Raw genomic sequence first — 19,783 nt, 5'->3', positions numbered from 1 at the left:
GCAAGATATCAAACATCAAACTCAACTGTTGATTATAAGCAACAGTCCTAAGCTGAACAGAAGTGAAGTATTCACCTTTTTTCAAGAGATAGATTGCGTTGTCTGTGAGAAGAACATGGACAAAGTAAAGTTGTTTCCCCAGGTGACCGCATGTGAACAACAGCATCTATTGCATTAAATAAAATAAAAATAATCAATTGTTTTATAGCATAAACGTTTAAATTCAGTTGCGGGATGAGTAGTTCATTTGTCAGGACGGTTTGTATAACCTCATACTGAGTGAAATTTAAGGATTGTTGGTAATTCTGGCCTTTTTCCAGGGCGGGGTGGGTGGGGTGGCATATGTAGTGTTTAGAAAAAAGGCCATGAAGCTGAATAAGAGTTGAAATGTTCCTCACCCGATGAAACTCTTCGCCATTCTTCTCAAACACTTCCAAAGATAATACAAGGATCGTATTTTGGTCCACACTACGGACAGAGATAAGAGATGGAAAAATTCAAACCAAGAAAGTAACGTACAAAAACATTCCCATACCGTTGCTGCTACAACAGTGTGCGTTTCATTTTCATTGTATTTATGAAAACGACAATGCCACACTTCATCGATCTCTATACAGCTGTTTCGACAAAGGTTGTCCCGAGAAAGCGTAAAAGCGTACGCATAAATGCCTAACGGTAGTCTGGGAAACACCCAATAAATTTCAATAAAAGCTCAGAACCCAGAATGCCTCGACCGTACAGCGAAGACTTGAGGTGGCGGGATGCGAATTCTGAGCTTTTATTGAAATTTATTGGGTATTTCCCAGACTACCTTTCGGCATTATCGCATACGCTTTTACGCTTTTTTGGACAACCTTTGTCGAAACAGCTGTAAACATACAGCAGCTATTAGGTTGTTTTTGTTTAATATCAAAATACAAGAACACTAAAAATAAATTTAACTAATAACAACAAAATTATCCATTCTCAAAATATTCAAATCATGATCACCTTGTTAAATTTATTAATGAAGCAGAGTGGGGCATTACCTGATGTCACATGATGTTACTGGAATGTTCCTCAGCAAAGGTCGCTTTGGAAGACCTAAAATTATACCTATCAGAGTCACACAAAAACTCTATTACAACGCAAGTACATGACTACGCAATTCAGTTAAATTTTAAGTGCTCATAACATACATAGGGTTAGTTTTACCAGCATGAACATACACTTGACGATCAAACGGTATGATCATCTCTCCTCAGCGACTACTTTCTTTTTCCAAAATACCAAAATTCCCCGGTCAATTCAAACAATTTGCAGCAGTTGTTCCAACAGACCAAGTGGCCATTTTTAAGGCAGAACATTTAAAATTTTCTATTGGTTTGTAATCTTCAGTGAGTGACCACTTAACAAATGATCCAACAATCTCAACCCTCACTGCGCAATACATCACTACAGTGTAAATATGTGAAACCTAACAACTGAGATGGATTTTTTCTTCCATTACTACATCTGAGTTCTCATTTCCCAGGTTGCTGCACGTACACTACAAAAATGAGACACTGTAATTTGGCAATATTAACTTTGAAATTACACCGGCTGTCTTAATCAAACTATCATAATTATGTTGGAAGCTTTAACCTGCCGTTGTGGCTACATACATCACTGTGTGGAAATGAAATGACGAAAGGCTAATATGTTAAAGTTGGCATCCCCTGCCCCCTTCCCTTGTGGTCCGACCTCTCAAAAGCAACCACCTCCCTGTAAGTGACCTCCAAGCCTTAGGCTGGCCACTCACCGCAGGTTCAACAGTAATTAAATCTTTGAATGGTTACCTAAATTCCCTAAGTGTAAATGAAAGATAAGTTACTGTTTGCATTTGTAACTACACGTACATGTAATTCATAAAACGATATTACACGTAGATGTTGTAGTTTTACCCTCATAACTAGCTGTTTTATCCCCTAATCTTTCTTCATCGTTGGCAGCAGTGTTGAGTAGACAATCCTCATTTGTACCACAGGCAGGCTGCTCTTTGCTCTCAAATTTGGTATCACACAAATCCTGTCCTTTGTTGTCACAAACTTGAAGAGAAGCATTATTGAGGGGGAGCTCACTGCAGGTCAGATTCACACTTGAGTCAAAGTCTCTGCAGAATTGATCGAGTGAGTCTGCTGACTGTACACTGCTGTTAAGGCTGCTACAGCTGCTTTGAGAGTGGAATGATGATCTGATGTATCCGGACAAATTAACTAATTCTGCAAAAGGAGCGAACAATCATTGCCAGGAATTTGCAGTAGGAAATAAATTAACTACTGTAATCCAATTTTTGCTGTCATTTTTGAAAACCTAGGCTAGCTACAGTCTTACACAATAAATGCTCCGGTGATTAGTCCATCACAAGCTTCCGTGTCTTGTAGCTCCTGTAATCACGCAAACGATCATTGCCAGGAATTTGCAGTAGGAAATAAAATAAAAACTTTAATCCAATTTTTGCTGTCATTTTTTAAAACCTAGGCTAGCTACAGTCTTACACAATAAATGCTTAGCTGATTACCATCACAAGCTTCCGTGTCTTGTAGCTCCTGTTCATTTGCATCTGTTGTGGGACTTTCACAAAAACCCTGTTGTTGTGAAGGACTGCCATCAATATTTTCTCTTTCATTCTGCAATGAATTCATCCTAAAATGTTTTTTGCTTTTCTTTTTTCTAGAATCAAATACAATGTTCTCGCTATCCAGAAAGTGATCATTTTGAAGATTTGTGTTAAGGCGAAGCCTTGAAAATCCTTGAAACTGTGAATGGCCATTGATGTCTTCCTCAGTGTTTTTGACACTCCCCTTGTGTTCTCTGTTGGGACTTACAGGAGTCGTTATTGTAGATGCACTGGACAAGCTGCTGCTAGATACACTATCGTTATCGTCCTTGTCATTGTAGCTGTTGATATCCACTCCCATGGCAACTGCCTGCGCTGTAGCATGTGTACAATCTAAAAGTCAAAGTTATTTCAGTCGGTGAAATCAGGTTTATATATCCCATCATCACAGAACAATGACACAACAATTCCTATTGTGGCATAGAGGAAAGCACTACAGAATAATTATAGAGATAATCATTTTGTTCTCTTTTTAAAAACTCTGCAGTCCACAGCTGCAATATTTTTATCAAAAACAGTGACTCTAATGTTAAATCAAGCAGAGATTTCTAGAAAGTTTTCTTCTTGAACTCAACCCAATATAACTGAACGTCTTAAAATAACCAAAATGTATAACCTGACGAGTTAAACAAAATAGTAGAAATAAATACTGCACACCAAATTTTTGACACATTCTTTTTCTCTGACTTCTTAACATGTTTGATTTTCATCTAATTTTTCAGTGAGTAGAAATAATTCATCATTTTCTTCAGCTTGTGGGGTCTTATTAAGTATGATCTAAAAAAGGTGTCAGCAAGATGTTACAAATCGTCGCATTCATTTTTTGACAAATGTTCCAACCCTCAATATTACAAATACACACAATATTACAATCTTACTACTCTTACCAAATGGATCATCGTCATTACAAAAATGCCACAAAACAGTTAAGCACATCATAGGGTCATAATGATGAAAGAAATTTCAATAAGGCATATTTTCTAAATTAGAACTTTTAAATTAATCTGTTTGCATAATACTTTACCATGGAGAGGCTGATTACCATACCCAAGATATGGCCATTCCTAGTAACAATAAACAATCAAGGTAAACACAACTCAATCTTGATAATTGTTTATACCACAAAAACAATGAATAGACAGAAAAAGAATCTTTAAACAGTACTAGTGAAGCTTCTGAACAGAACAAAAACCTATTAAGAGGACAAGCAGTGAAATGAACCACATTATACCTGTATGTTATTGTAAATTATACTGTATTGATTGAAATTGGGCACTTAATTAAGCATGAGTACACTTTCTTTTTTAAGATCATTTACATAAAATAATGTAACTCAAGTTATACACACATTCACTTACTTCGTTTAAGGCAAAAGAAATGAAATCAAGACCAGATACTAATGTCTGGAGAACAGTAAGTCTCTACAAAAAGAATAAAATAACATGTCCCAATAGTGTAATGCCAAGTTTTCCTCAGTTCTATGGATTTTGTATTTAAAATGTTGATAAAAATGATTCTCGAAGGATCCTATGCAAGATCCTACAGGATCTCTCAAGATCTGTACAGGATCCTTCAAGATCTGTGCAAGATCCCTCAAGATCTGCACAGGATCCTTCAGGAGTTGTGCACGATCCTTCCAGATGTCTTTAAGAACCCTCAAAATCTGTGCGACATCCTTTAAGATCAGTGCAGGATCCTTCAAGATCTTTGCAGGATCCCTCAAGATCTGAGATCTTTGAAGATCCTTTAGGATCCCTTTCAAGATTCTATAAGATCCTTCACATATCAACAAAGTTCCTTGAGGATATCTTTTAAACATTTTCACCAGGGTTCGGCTGTCATTCATTCATGCAGCCAGGTTTACTTGATTTTAGAAAATAAAATGCCATATATGAAGGACTTGTAGTGACTACAATACAACACTGCAACACTTGTGACTGTGACACAAGAATGCCCTTTGAGGGCTTTTTTAGCGTCAGCCTTTTGTGACCTACTTTAATTATTTTCTTCACATAAAACCATAAAATGGCTAAGGAGGGTGTAATAATAATTGGCATTCTGATTTTTAACACCATGCAAGTGCAAACCCCCAATTGCATAATTCACAAGTCTAAAAGAGAAGAATCAATCTCTCCCCTGACACATGAGAGTTCCTTTCCGCTGGTTTTTCCCTCCACCCAGTAATTACATGTTGCAGGATGGAGAGCGGAGACAAAATTATCTTTAAAATATGCTGGTACCAGTGCATATCTAAAGTATAGCAACTTTGTTTCATGATGAAGAGGTTACATGTCAAGCTCTGAGTAACAAATTAGATCTGTACAAAATGGTGGCATACCTCTCTGTCTCGTACAAAGGCCTTCCTTTAAACAAAATATTAGAATACTGTGAGAGTTTTGTTTGGTCATAAAAATAATTTATGATGTATTTTTAGTTGTAATTTCCAAATGTCTGAAGTAAGCAATAAACACCAAATCACTGTGTAAATCATCAAATAGGATTGAAATCTGACTATCTCCTGGGTACTGTTATAAACTGTGGCTGGTTAAGTCTTTTATTCTTGTGATAATTTGTTGGCCCTACTAGGCTCGTTAGCATGTGCGATAGAAATTTTACTCTAGAGTAAAGTTAGTAGGAGCAACTCTACACTGCATAATGCAGTGATGCCAACTCTCCCGCTTTTGGCAGGAGACTCACGCTTTTTTGGCTCGTCTCCTGCTCTCCCGCTTTGGGACATAAATCTCCCGCTTTTTACGTCCACTATAAATATTGAATACTTAGTAAAAAATATAACAGACTTCCTCCTTGTGTAATGAAGTAATGAAATGTTGAAATTACGGTGGAGGGTTGACGCCTCTGCCCCCCCCCCCCCCACCCCCACTGAAGCCCTAAATATAGCCTTGATGCCACAGCCCTCGGAGGCACTTCGCTGTTGCTGACACAGTTCTGCTGGTTGCCCCTGAAAAATTCTAGACGTCTCCTGATTTTTGTACTCCGTGGGTTCGCATGTATGATAATGGCAAAGTCACAATTTTTCTGCTAAATATTATAATAATTCAATCTCACTGATATCTAACAATTGAAAATTCTTAATTTGCATTTTACGCAGAAATTAAGGAGTTTTTTTAACACTTGTCCTAGTCCCTTCTTACAAACACCAGTTTTGGAGCTCGATTTACCACTGTTTTGTAAAATATCTGCAAAACCAGTAAGGTGACCACACTTTTCCTCTTCAGGTATCTAGTAACCACAATAACATTTGCCAACTAGTGTGAAAATTTGAGGAAAATCCTCTTGTTAGAAATACCAAATGTTTGCATCTAAATTGAGCCAATTAACAGTGGACAGACATTGAAAACAATTTATACAAACTAAAAACTTTTAAGAAATGAGCCGTTCACTATTCTCTTCAGAAAATAATTCTTGTAATTACAGCAGATATGAGTCTTGGCTGCTTATTTTATGGACAAGGTCTACAAAGTGGTAACCTCGCCAATTTCAGCTCTTATTATTTCATTTGCTTTTCTCTCATTCAATCCATCATTACATGTAATTGGCTAAATAAAACTAACAACTCGGTTTTCAATACCTTGGTATTCTATGTGGAATTAATGTTAATTGTAAAAATTACTGATTCACTGATAAAATTAAGACTATTTGTACACTCACTTTGTATAGAATTTTCTGGCAAGCTGTTGACTGTCCACAAATAATCTAATGTAGCTCTCCAACAACCCATCATTGAAAGCAGTAAAAATCCACACACGCCCTGAAATTCACACCCAATCAACATTATTATATGAATGCCTTTTTTTTTTTATTAGCTTCTAAAATAATGTAAGTCCCCTTGTTTGGTAGAACCCAATTGCAAGATGCAGCAATTACCCAAAAAGACTCAAAGCCATCTATATAAGCTTATAATGCCCAAGCCATATCATGTTTACTTAGCAGTTTCATAACCCACGTTCCAAGCAAAACCCTTGTTCCTAATTAACAAGTAAAGGCACGCTGAAATGGTTTCAACATTGCCCAACATTTGTTCAACAAAGGTTGAACAAAAAATGCTGGATGAGCAGAGTGTTCAAACGGTTTCAACACAACTCAACATTTTCAAGAACAAAGAAAACATTGAACTGATGTTGAGTGAAAGTTAAACCAATTTAAATTTGATTCAACACGCTTCCAGCAAGCTTTCAACATTTTCTTACTTTCAACAATGTTGAACGCCCCCGACATTTGGTTCAATAAAGTGTTGAACACATGTTGAAGCAAATATTGAAACCGTTTAAATGGGCCAGCTTAAAGCTAAAACGAAGCACACATACATGAAACAAGTACCTTCACCAGTAAGTGAATGAGTAAGTAAATGAGTTTCAATAAGGTTACAAATCTGTAGTTATGTTTCATATAAAATTTTGTTTTATATGTGGCAATCCTATGGGGTGATGGGGTGGCCATTGAAGCGATGGAATTTTTTAAAGGTTAGGTTTGAATTTGACACTCATTAAATTCATTTGCCAAGACCAAATTGTTGATATAAATCCTAAAAATTAATTAAAGGTAACTGATGGCTGTTCTGAGGATGTCGTCCGAGTGAATCATGACTATTGAAATGCTTTAAGCCATTGCTCTGTCCATGAAAGCATTATTTTGTTATCCGTTTAAAGTCACTGTTAATTTTCTCTGTCAAAACAATTACAGGTAGTTTTGGGTGGGGTACAGGTAAATGTATTTGGAGCAATTAGTTCTGCAGAATAGCGAGACTAATCTCTGCAAACCAGCTAACAGTCCGGGCAGGCCATACATGTAGTTCTTAGCATATGAAATCTCTAAAAATGCTTATAAAAACACACACAGGAAAGTTCCTATTTAACTTTAAACCTATCATACACAATGTTTTAGAACAGGGTTTTCAATGTGCCTAATTTGGCTGTGTTAGGTGTGCAAGGTATTGTGGTAAAATGAACAGCCACAGGCACCATATTTTTCCATAGGGTAGATTGGCCCCAAAGTTACAACAAGGGTAACATTGAAAAGGAAAAACATGGGCACGGAGCTTTTACAAGTCCATGCGCGCCATGTTGTATAAATTAAAAGAGCAATACCTATGGATGTTGGTCCCAAAATTTTTAGTTTTGTTGATGTCCAGGGTTAAAAGAATGTTCAGAGTAACTAATCTCTAAATGGTGTTTCATAGGTTACATGTGCTTCAAATAAGGCCAAGAAGTATGTCCTAACAAAACTAATGCCCATTGGCTAAGTGGGTATGTCTTATATTTCACAGGACATAACATTCTTGCCTTATTTGAATGGCTAGGTGGGTAACATGTAAGTTTTTCTTTAAGTAAATTAGGTCATGCCATGCATGCTCAGGCATGGAGAATCTAGTATATAATTATATTTTGATAAGGCATTATGAAAAATACCATCATGTCAATAATTATAAGATTTTGAAATGTTCTGTTTCTCAGCAAGAAGAAGACTGGTTTTGCGTGACTGGATAAAAACAAAAAGACAAGCTTGCTCTGAGGGTCTTTCATCTCCCCTCCCCAGAGAGAGAGGGAGATGAAAATCCTCTGCTGGGACTCCTCCTAAGGAGTTTGTTTTGTCACCAGATCACATGACCAGTCTGAACCAGCCTCTGGGTTTGTAGGCCAACAAGGCACAAGGGAAAACAAACTCCTTGTATACCAGTAATGGGTTTAACATAGTTCAGGACAATTTGCTGATGACTATCAGTTGAGCCCTTTAAGTTTTATTTTTATCAAATTATACAATGTAGTCCTTCAGAGGGCCTGGAAAGGTCTGTTCTTTTCATGAAGAACTTTTGAAGCTCCGGGCTATTCCCCAGCATTAGGATCACTTTCTCTTGCAAAAATTGTGATTTACTGTATACAGAGAAGTTGGCACTATATGTTCAAAATAACTTGAGTTTAGATCAACTTAACATGTATGAGGACTCTTCCATGGAATGCTTACAGGCCTTTACAGTGCCTTTCGTCTTCAGGACATAACCAGTGTTAATTTTCAATAGTAAATGGGATTCAAAGGATCCAGGGATGATAGGTAGAGGTACAGTGGTGTAATGGTTAGCACATTGGAATTTCAAACAGACAGTCAGTGGTTCTTGAGTAGGTTGATCTCTGCATTGTGGTGTTTCAAGACAGACACAAAACTTTGCTCTCCACATTGTCTCTTTTCACTCAGGTGTATAAATGGATACCAGCAACATAAGTTAGTGGAGGTGTTCCCTGTGATGGACTGCATCCCATCTAGGGGGGAGTAGTAATACTCCTAGTTGCTTAATGGGTATAAGCACCAGTCATGTAGGCCACTTAGGCTTGAAGGGTGACTTTAGAGTAACTCAATCATACATTGATTAAAATTGTATTAATATTGGGTTCTAATCTTAAACAATTGGTCAGTAAGGTTTTGACATTACAGAGAACTTCTAAAGTCCAGTTGTAACGGTATGAACATAGCTAAAATGCCAAAGATGAACAAATTCTTTGCACGTACCTGGGTGTAGTGGGTCCATTCTTATAAGCATGCTTACACTTAATCATACTAAATATTTCCAGAACTACATCTGTAAGCTGGTCTTTGCCTTCTCACTTTACAATTTAACTATATGTAATTTTTATTTAATATAAATACATGTTTTACACATGAATAATTCATAATTTTAAAAAGAATAATGTGAATGCCTATTTTACCTTTGTCTAAATCATTTGTGACTTGAGGATGATTGGCAATGTGTTTTGCTGTTTCAGAATGGGTAAGCTCCTTCACAAATGGCCAGTAACCCAATTCTACCCTCTCTAACCTAAGAAAAGCAAAAATGAAATGGTTTGAGCAAAGTATAATGGTGTGCACTGAACAAGTAGATTAACCTCTCTCACGCAGGTCCTCTTAGACTAGTAATTCCGTATACATCTGCTCCCTGTAAATATTGGTACACTGGAATATCAAAACTATTACATTGAGCTGATGGTGTCACATCCTCATTGCCAAACAGCCACAAAAACAGTCAGATGGTACTTCTGTTCTTACAGTCCAAGCAATCACCTGACTGTGTTTTAATAGACAGAATCTTTGGCTGAACATGAATGTATCTGTATAGACTCGACCTATCCTCATCATGAAAGTTAATCAGACTCACCAGAAGTCAGGTCGGGCGAGACTGAAAGATAACAAGATGCCCCTAATGACATTTTCGCGGGATGCTTAATGTGGCCTCATTTATTCCCATTGTATACTTTGCAGATTTTTAAAACTATCTTTGGCTAGCTAATGGAATAGTTTGAGTCATAAAGATAGCCTGATGTTGTTTCTGTTAATTCCCTTGTGTTACACTACTTATCGTTATACCGGAAATTGCATTGCAATAACATAACCTGACTCACGTTTTCTATTCTGGTTATGTAATTTCAATAAAAGTGTAAGATTACAAATTGTTCTAGTTTCACCAAAAAAAAAAAAAAAAAAAGAAAAACAGGCAAAAAGCTTTCCTAAATGAAAACTTTTAGTAAAAATTGACAATCAAACCTTTAATCTTTTTGTAAAGTGGATTTCCAGTAGTGTTTAAGCACCAATTCGACACAGTGATGTGCTGTGTGTTTTAGCTTATCAACGACCTTTTCCCTCTCGCATTGTGGTTCTACAACTGTCAAACAAAGCATGATTCCTTCACAAGGAACCCTCCAAATTCCACTGTTTTAACTGTTGAGTGCTTCTTAAAAGTTATTCTTTCGATTTACAGCTTTAAAAGGGTTAATATTGTCTTTTTGAAAACAGCATAGTTGAGTCTAAAACATGTAAACAATATGGCCGCCACAATAGTGGACAAAAACATCCCTTATCTAGGAGAGAGTAGAATTTAATCCAGGTTTAAAGAATAGATCAAATGATGATTTGACAACACACAGGTAGGGATGGGGGAGGGGGCCCTCCCTTGTGATATACGCGCCAAAAATATTATTTTGATTGGGTCGTTTTAGTTGAAGACAATCAGAACAATAGATCCCTTCTAGGAGAGAGCAGAGTTTAATGAATAAATTAATGTGCAAATCGACTTGAAGCTACGGTGAAGAAAAAAAAGAAGGAAAAAAGATACCCGGCCCAAAGACACGGCCTGCCCTCAGGGCATCCCGCATAACAAGGCCTTCCTCGTTCTTGAAGCACCTACACAAGAATAGAAATTTTATACATCTAACTAAGGCGAATCAATCAACTTCTTGTAAGATGGGTTGACTTGAAGACAGATGGGTCGATCGATTTAATTGAATCAAGTCGACTCATCAACATTTTCTACCCTTCCCTTTTGCCCTTTCTGTATTTTTCTCTAAGTCTCTTGCAAATTGACTTCTGCTAAAACAGGTCAACTTAAAGACAGATGGGTCAATTTGATTGAGTCTAGTTGATTCAAAACCATGCAAATGAGTTTGGAACTCTCTTAGACCCTCCTCTGTCATATTTTTTTTTCTTCCATTTCTCTTGGAATAACTGCCAACTTGGACCATGTGTTTTAACCTGCTCACGCCTTTCAATATGGCTTTTAACTTACCAAAAGACAACATACATTTTACCACAACGGTTTCTAATCTCGCAATCTGATTGGCTAAGTTTCTGTTGTCGATAAGAGTCTAGACAACGCTGCTCGCGTCAATCAGCGTGGAAATTTTGACAGTTACTGTAAAAATTTTCTTTGGCGTTGGTATTGTGGTAAAAAACAAATCGAATGTGGTTTAGCGTTGTCTGTACTCTTATCGACAACGATATTCGTCATCACAGTGGTCAAAATTTGTTGTAGACTCACTCGGCTGCGCCTCGTGAGTCCACAACATTTTGACCACTGTGATGACGAATATCGTTGTTGATAAGAGTACAGACAACGCCAAACCACATTCGATTTGTTAAAAGTCTTATACATTGATAATTTTCACATTCATGTTATCAGAACGTGAGCTTGGATTGACAGTGGGGGGAGAAGGGGTGGTGCAGAGGGGGGTCTGGGGGCATACCCCACCACTCAAATAATGTTGAAAACAAGATGCTCGGAAATGTTATTTCTGGCCTTTTCCATGGTAATTTTTTCAAGAATTTAACAAGTGAAATGACTCATCATGAATTTTACCAAAATAGAAGACCGTACGTCAGCTCCATATTATTCACCAGCCAGGAGGTGCATATTGGCAAAAACTGACACAGGGCACAGGTTTTCCCAATATGGACCAAACTACATGTAGGCCAGCGAATAACATTAATTTTTTATTGATAGCTGAGTTTAATGATTTGTCTCATGATTGAGTCACATGGATGTAAATAATATTTTGCTGAGCTCAGTCACACAAATGTTGTAAGTCAAAGATGCCAATGAGTAGCACGATGGCTGCAACGTTTGTCTAAGGGCAATAAATATGTCATACTAACATGTATGTAGTAAGGGTGCATTACAGAGAAATAGCGTGACTTAATTTGTTTAGCTCAGCTAAACAAATTAAGTCACGCTATTTCTCTGTAATGCCTTGACTGTTATGTTACTTGATGTCATACCGGAAGGTATCTATAGGGGTGATGTTTTGACTTAGTGAAACCAGGAGGTCTAGGGTTGGTGACCGACACAAAAAATACAAAAACAAAAACAAAAAAGAAAAAGAAAAATAATGGGTATTAGTAGAAACAGTGACACTAAAAACCTGGTAAACCATTATGGATAAATAAATAAATACCCATGAAGCAAAACGTGATCAAGCAGGTCCAATAAACACTGAACATGAATGTTGTCTTTAGTGATGTGACAAGAGGCTGCATCTTCACCGAAGCTAGCTCTGTGTTGACTCGACAGCTGTAACTGACAAACAAACAAAATTTTAACAGTTGAAACATCCACTATCAAAACTTGAATCCATTTAACAATGATTAATTCTATATCAAATGTTAGCTGCAGCTCAGCACTTGGTGCTAAAAAGTCCAAAAGTAATATACTCCGTCGCAAAGTAACAAGGTAAAACAGTGAAGACAAAAATCACCTTGAGCAGAAATAGTAAAATAGTATTCTTCTATTAATTTCATTCAGTTAAATCAAACAGCCTACAGTTAAAAGTATTGATTTATAGTCCAGCACAAGTAATTTAAATGATGAACATGTCATGTACAAATGCAAACCATGCAACTTACTCCCTTTATTTGCTCTGCAATCTGATCAAGAATTTCATCTTTCAACTGGTTGCTCCTTGAAGACATCAGTGGCCATCAGAAGCCTGTGCAAAGTCAAATAATACCAGATTGAGTATGGCTTTATTTAGTACTTCAGAAGCTTGAAAAGAACTCAAATGATCAGTGATGCTGCTAATTCAACGTATTACAGTACTCAAACTCTGCTTACATAAGTTAAAATTGAAGGGCTCTCTGCATAACATAAAATAAATCACTTTATTTAAGGGTCAATGTATTTAGTGCAGTGCACTTATTTGGGACACTTTCCAGATCAAATTAGAATTTAGAAGTGAAGGCTTTTGAGGAGAGGGGAAAACTGGAGTACCCAGAGAAAAACATCTCGGAGCAAGGATGAGAACCAACAACAAACTCAACCCACACATGACGCCGAGTCCGGGAATCCCGGCAACCCAAGCCACATTGGTGGGAGGTGAGTGCTCTCACCACTGCACAATCCCTGCACCCTTAGATCTACATGTATAGTGCATTTCAGATTACTTTTTTGTTGTTTTAGCTCAGATTCAACAGAGGTTTTACATACATGTGGCTTTAAATATCTTCAGGAAAAGTTGCTCCAATGTTTTATCCACTGCTTTGGGCTTTTGTGATAAAAACGAAAATCTTGCCCATAATCATAGGTTTTAAAATATGGCAAACAAAGTGAAAAACAACAGGTAAAACATTGGAGCAACATTAACTGATTAGAAGGTATTAAGGTATTGAACATGCAAAACCTCAGGTCTTTTAGGTGGTTACATTTTAAAATCTTCGTAAAAGTTGTCATTGTACCGTAGAGTTTTAAATTAGGTTCTAAGGAATTCCAGGCATTGACAGTTCAATAATAGAAGGTTCTTTGGTTCAGGCAGTTTTACAAAGGGGAATGTTCAATAGTTGAGAGTTTTGGTGGTGTACTTGCTGATATTAGCCTGTTTGTAAAGAAAGTGCTCACATATTTGGGGGCACAGCCAGTCATAAATTTAAAGGCCAGGATGGCACTACAATAACAAAAGTGGTTAGATACCAGCAACCACTTGAGGCATTTTAGTATGGCCGTGATGTGGTCATATTTCCATGCTCCGCTTACTATTATACTATAGGCGAAATCTTGTACACTCTGCAGTTTGTCGATAATGGACTTAGAGGAGTTTGTCAACATATATTTTGAACAATAAAACAATTTACTAAACACTAGGGTATTAATAACTGCAATAAGAGTCCTTCTTTTACCCATTATGTTTTGGTATAAAGCGTTTCACCAATGATCCTTTGTAAAAAATTGTGCTAATTGTACAACAAAAGTCCAGAAGGAATCTTGACTGCCAAAAATACATGGTGTCAGAACAATAATTGATCTGACACCATGTAACTCACACCTTCCTTCATCATTTGACAAGATTTGTCATTCTCGGCCACCCACCAGTGAGGTTCAGAACAAACATATATAAAATATACTGGTCATCCAAGTTTGTTTCTAGGCCAAGAAGTAGTCAAAGTTTGTGTGTGAACATATTTGTAAAGCTCTGTTGAGCTGAGATGAATCATGAGCACTGTTGGTTGGTTGGTCGGTTGAGCAATGGGAAACAATACATTTTAGAAATGAATCAAACACGCATGGGTCACTGAGGTTTTTAACACTTTTCTAACAAAGAAAATACATATAAAATGTTAACATGTATGAAGGCTGGTTTTGCAACCATCAAGATTGCCTGATTTGATTAACCTGGACAATGACAGCTGAAAATCACTAATGAATAAATCACAAAATAGCTAATAAATCACTTTAGAAAGAGATTTTAGCCCGGTCCTGAACAAAAGGAAAACTGAACCATTCAGACTAATGCCCCATTCACACCAAGGCTCAAACACATTTAAAAGCTGTTTAGTTAAACACAGTTTAACATTGTTTCTTTCATAAAAGGTGCTTTCGGATTTTTGTCGACTGCTGATTTAGCACAAATGAAAGCATACGTTAAAGTTTAGTTGAATCCAATGTGAAAGCCATCAGCTTTCTGTTGCCAATTTTCATTTTGTTAAACCTGGTTAAATTAAACATGTTTTGTTGGTGTGAATGGGGCTTAAGACTGCTAGATCTTTATCATGTCAGGCTGATAATGTAGAAGATGGGTTGCCAGCAACCCCCCCCCCCCCCCCCTTCACAATCCCAGGGACTATATAATGCATCGGTAGTCAACAAATGTAAACACCTTGTAGAAGAGTTTAAAACCCTAGCGATTTCTAAGGCAAGCTATGGAATGTAAGCAAAAGTGGTTTGGCCCTCTTCACACTAACTTATGCCCCATTCACACCAAGGCTTAAGCAAGTTTAAAAGCTGTTTAGTTAAACACAGAACTTTTAAAATTGTTTCCTTCATAAAAGCTGCTTCCGGTTTTTTGTCGACTACAAATATAGCACAAATGAAAGCATAACTTAAAGTTTACTTGAATCCTATGTCAAAGCCAATGGTTCAGCTTTCTGTTCACAATTTTCATTTTGCTAAACCTGGTTTAATTAAACATGTTTTGTTGGTGTGAATTATAGTTTATATTAACTCAATTACGTCAAACTTACAGTTTGATCACCAATACGGTTTTTGATCAACAACCTCATTCAACTTATGATCTGCATCGCATCAGCTTCCAGTTATTCATTTCCCACAAAATGCAACAAATTTCAGATCACAAATACACTTCAATACTATACTTTAGACCACATTAAATACAGATCAGAGCAACAAGTTTTTTTTCCATGTATTTGCCTCACATAGGTAACCACGCTCAACGTTGGAAAAAGTTTGCCTCGGTACTAAGTTACGGTTGCGTGCAACGGTCTCCAGACAGCCCTGGGAACGAGGAACACACCCTGACAAAGGTTCCTGTGAGCGAACGTGAATCAGGTGAATGGTGGTAACCGTAATGCAGTACTCGCCCCACTATGCTACAAGGATTTGTGGACGCCATGTGCCCCATGCAGAAATGAAGTGTGACCTGAGAGGGGAATCGAAATATATATTGTTAAAACAAAAAGCCATAAAGGCTAAAAGGAACAAGATCCGGCTAACAATGGTACATTATCAGTGACTTGTCAGGGGCACCCAACGGATCGTTTCGTTTCGGTAAATTATCTGTTCGGAAGGTCCTTAATATCCCTTACAATTTTCTAAAGGGAATTTTCACCCCGAACTTTCGGGATATGGGAAATTTAAGGCCTAGTGTTTTCGGATTGATAAAAATGTCGTTTCGGGTACCGAAAAAAGGTCAGCTAAGATTTTCGGAAAGGAAATAAGACCTAAGGTTTTCGGGAAATGGACAAAAATGCCCTAGTAATTTCGAAAAGACTGAAGTTCCCCTAGAATGACCGAACAGATAAAAATATTATAGCGCAGCCTTAAATGAACCTACAGAGCTTTAAAGGCACTCCAAATAGCCTAAAATAGCGTTTCAAAGGATCTGAGAGAAAACCGTCGTTGGGTGCCCCTGTTTAATGTCATGTTAACGTTAGGTTTGCAGCCTTTCTCCCTCAAGGTTGTTCGTAGTGCATGGTTCTGTATTCGGGAGGGATCAGGTTTCCCCCTGAAACAAAACTCTACTTTATCCGGACTGGGACGGGCAGCAGGCAAATAAACATTAGTAGACCTCATAATTCGTGATATAGGTTCAACAATTGAAAATACGTCGAATCCTTTGGCCAGTACTACAGTGGGAATCGTGGAAGGCCAAAGTGAATGATTTTCCAAGAACGACTGGAATACCTCATTAGAAACGGGTTTAACGCAACTAATGTCGGCAGCATTCTAGGGGTATCTATGGAATCAACACATCAAGACCTTTTTCCGACATAAGTGTAGCCTGTTCCAGGCTCCTAGAGAAACGCGCGAAGGAGACGGCGAGGGAACGCGAAGGAGACGGCGAGGGGACGAAAACGAGGGGGGCCCCTTCGCCCTCTCCTTCGTGCGTCTCTCTAGGAGCCTGGAACAGGCTAACATAAGTGATGATGACCTAATTGATCCTGCTTGTAAGGAAATACGAAAAGAGTGCCCCCTGGAAGAGGCTACAAAATGATCCTAGGTTACCTTGGCGCAGGAAGCTGTTGGGTGCCCTTGATGTCCCCTAAGGTGGGGCACCTCTTGGCGTTTGATGTAGACAAGCCGAGAGGCACTGAGGTTGAGAAAAAAAGTTTGGATTGCTGAGCTGAATGTTTGAATCGCCGAAGTGGATGTTTGAATTGCATTCAGAGACTAAATATTTGAATCAAATAATTTGGGTTTCATACCTTGAAGTTGAAGCGCAGAATGTTTAAACTGAGGGATAAGAACATTTCCTATCGAAATTGCCGGCCCGTTCCGAAGGTCATAAAGGGTCTTGGCACTAAAAAAACCAAACTGATTGCAGGGCTGATACTGACGGCAAAGGGCTTATTTATTTGAGCCAATATTTCAACTAGTACAACTAGTCTTCTTCAGGGCCAGAGTTACAATGAGAAAAACTAACGGCTCTTAAAAGTTTAAATTTGAACGTAAATATAAACGGTTGATGGTTAACTAGTGTACATGACGTATCGTATATAATAGTACATAAGATGCATATAGGTAAAAAAATATGTAACGGCTACAAAAAGTCTAAATTTGAACACCAGATGGCATTAGCCATCTGGTGTTCAAATTACGTTCAAATTTAAACTTTTAAGAGCCGTTAGTTTTTCTCATTGTAACTCTGGCCCTGAAGAAGACTAGTTGTACTTGTTGAAATATTGGCCCAAATAAATAAGCCCTTTGCCGTAGTGTCAGCCCTGCAATCAGTTTGGTTTATTTACACGTAAAGTGACGTCTGACATGCGCATTTCTACTACAAGAGATCCGGAAACGTATTCAGAACAGTTTATTTTGCGTTGGTTCCCCTGCATCCAAAAGTTTCGTCTGGGCACTAGTTTACACATTGTTCAAATAGGCCATTTTACAGTTTAAAAATTAAATGCAAGGCTGATCGGACAGCTAAAATAATTTTTAATGCCCAAAATTTCGGTTAGACAATACTTCCAATTTTTACTTAGCTTTTTGCCGCCCCTGAAGAAAGTTAGTATTGTCTAACCGAAATATTGGGCAATAAAATTATTTTAGCTGTCCGATCAGCCTTGCATTTAATTTTACGTTTTATTCAACATTGCTTATCCTGATCTACACAAAGATCCGGTGTTTGTACAAGTGGTCCCTGCACTACTCAAGAGTTACCATTTTACAGTTGTGTGTTTAGTGACCTGGCCTTGGATTGGAAGCGAGGCTGGGGGTGACCTTGTTTTGATACAAACCTCACCACTATTCACATGTAAATGTAAACTAGTTAGCATAAGAACAGCATGATCTACATATAAAAAACAGTGAGGATTGTATCAAAACAAGGTCACCCGCAACCTCGCTTGCAATCCAACGCCAGGCCACTTAGCACACAACTGTAAAATGGCCTATTGGGTCATATGAAGAAATGACCCCTATCGGCATCGGCAGAACGTGCCGATGTTGGGCCGACAACATAACTGTGGCGGGAAATTGGCTACAAAATGGCTGCTGTAAATCAAAGAGTGTGTCTCGTGTTTTTTGTCTTTTTTTTTTTTTTTCGGCCGCTTCAGCCGCATCCAAATCGAATTTTCCCGCAATTTTGCACCTCCTACATGAAAAGCGAGCACTTGTGGCCGCCATGATGGAATGAAACGCAACGAATTCTGGGAAAAATGATGGTAGCTGGGCTACATTTAGATCGTACCGATCTCCCCGATCGTCTAAGAGTGGTTTCCATGTAAACGCTTCAGATTTTTTTATCGTCCCAATTGTCCGTTTAGACCTCAATTCTATCCAGGCGATTGTGATCGCCCCAATCGTCCCGCACGTGTTTCCGTGTGATCGTCTGAACATATTGTGGGACGATCCGGACGATCAGGAAATTCATATAGAAACCATGCTTAATGAAGAAACACTGAAGAAATCGAAGCGATTTTGACGTGCAAAATCATGCTTGGCAGGCGACTATATATTAAATCCCTGTGTGACCAGAACAAAAGTTAATCTTGATTCTAGAGGCGAACCCACACTTTAAAAACACTGCATTGTGACCACAGCCTTTGTGTAGCAGTAACTGCAGATAACAAATATGTTAGCAAAATGGCGCAACGTACCACTTGTGTATTTTATCAGGAGTAAATCAAGTCCTAATTCCAGTTAAATTGTAACTAATTTTTTTTCTCTAAGTTTTGCCAAAGGCGTCCAGTAACGTTTCCACGGCGACTACCCCTGTTGGCATCAAAGAAATACATTGATTTGACGTGCAGCCTTCAAGGATGGCAAGGAGTAAAGATGTCTGGGTTAACCATGTAGCATGAAAATTTTGCTGGTTCTAATTTTTGCGGATTGACCTCGATCCGCAAAAATTAGTTCCGGCAGAAAATAAAAACTGCAAAATAAAACGCTGCAAAATTAACAACCTTCAGTCAAATTAAAACTCCGCTTTTAATAGACTTATGCCACTGGGGCGATATACATTGGACTTAAACAGGAACATTAACGTGATTTTCCATTATAGAAAGTAACTAGAGCTGCCAACAATTGGCCATTTCCGAGTTGCTTAAATTTCATTATGAAAGCGAGGCTAGGTGTAAAATTCTTATTATGAAAATCGGTGTTCATTTATATGCAAACGAAATTAATTTTCATTTGAAAAGCTTTTGCACTTAGCCTCGCTTTTCATAGTGGGGTCCACAGCAACTCGAAAATGGCCTATTCAGTACATTAGATTGGCAGGAATGGGCCATCTGAAGGAACGCACATACTTGAATCGTGCAGCAGACCAACCATGTTCTAGTGGCGCTCCTGCGGCGGCCTGCACCGAAGAAACCACAAAAATCGCCACTCCGCAAAATTTTCGTGCTACACAGTAGTTCGCT

At 38.0% G+C, this 19,783-nt stretch overlaps 1 protein-coding gene across 1 annotated transcript in view; it reads right to left on the bottom strand.

Moving 5' to 3' along the window:
- The window catches only part of LOC146476687 (pleckstrin homology domain-containing family M member 2-like), a 29,132-nt gene extending 13,513 nt beyond the window's left edge, over positions 1–15,619 (bottom strand). Inside the window, exons 1-13 of the mRNA XM_085114269.1 lie at positions 15,425–15,619; positions 12,818–12,900; positions 12,370–12,491; positions 9,355–9,464; positions 6,308–6,407; positions 4,977–5,001; positions 3,997–4,059; positions 3,663–3,702; positions 2,540–2,971; positions 1,923–2,240; positions 1,029–1,095; positions 399–468; positions 76–166 (exon numbers count right to left, since the gene is read on the bottom strand). Coding sequence (XP_084970395.1) covers positions 76–166; positions 399–468; positions 1,029–1,095; positions 1,923–2,240; positions 2,540–2,971; positions 3,663–3,702; positions 3,997–4,059; positions 4,977–5,001; positions 6,308–6,407; positions 9,355–9,464; positions 12,370–12,491; positions 12,818–12,883 — 1,504 coding nt within the window. The 5' untranslated portion in view covers positions 12,884–12,900; positions 15,425–15,619. The remainder of the gene's footprint in view (positions 1–75; positions 167–398; positions 469–1,028; positions 1,096–1,922; positions 2,241–2,539; positions 2,972–3,662; positions 3,703–3,996; positions 4,060–4,976; positions 5,002–6,307; positions 6,408–9,354; positions 9,465–12,369; positions 12,492–12,817; positions 12,901–15,424) is intronic.
- Between the last annotated feature and the right edge of the window lie 4,164 nt (positions 15,620–19,783).

Source organism: Pavona decussata, unplaced genomic scaffold (genome assembly GCF_977016875.1).
Source record: "Pavona decussata unplaced genomic scaffold, jaPavDecu1.1 SCAFFOLD_75, whole genome shotgun sequence".
Classification (NCBI taxonomy): Eukaryota; Metazoa; Cnidaria; class Anthozoa; order Scleractinia; family Agariciidae; genus Pavona; species Pavona decussata.
The sequence above is the reverse complement of the archived record's forward strand: the minus strand, read 5'-3'. Positions and strand labels throughout refer to the sequence as shown.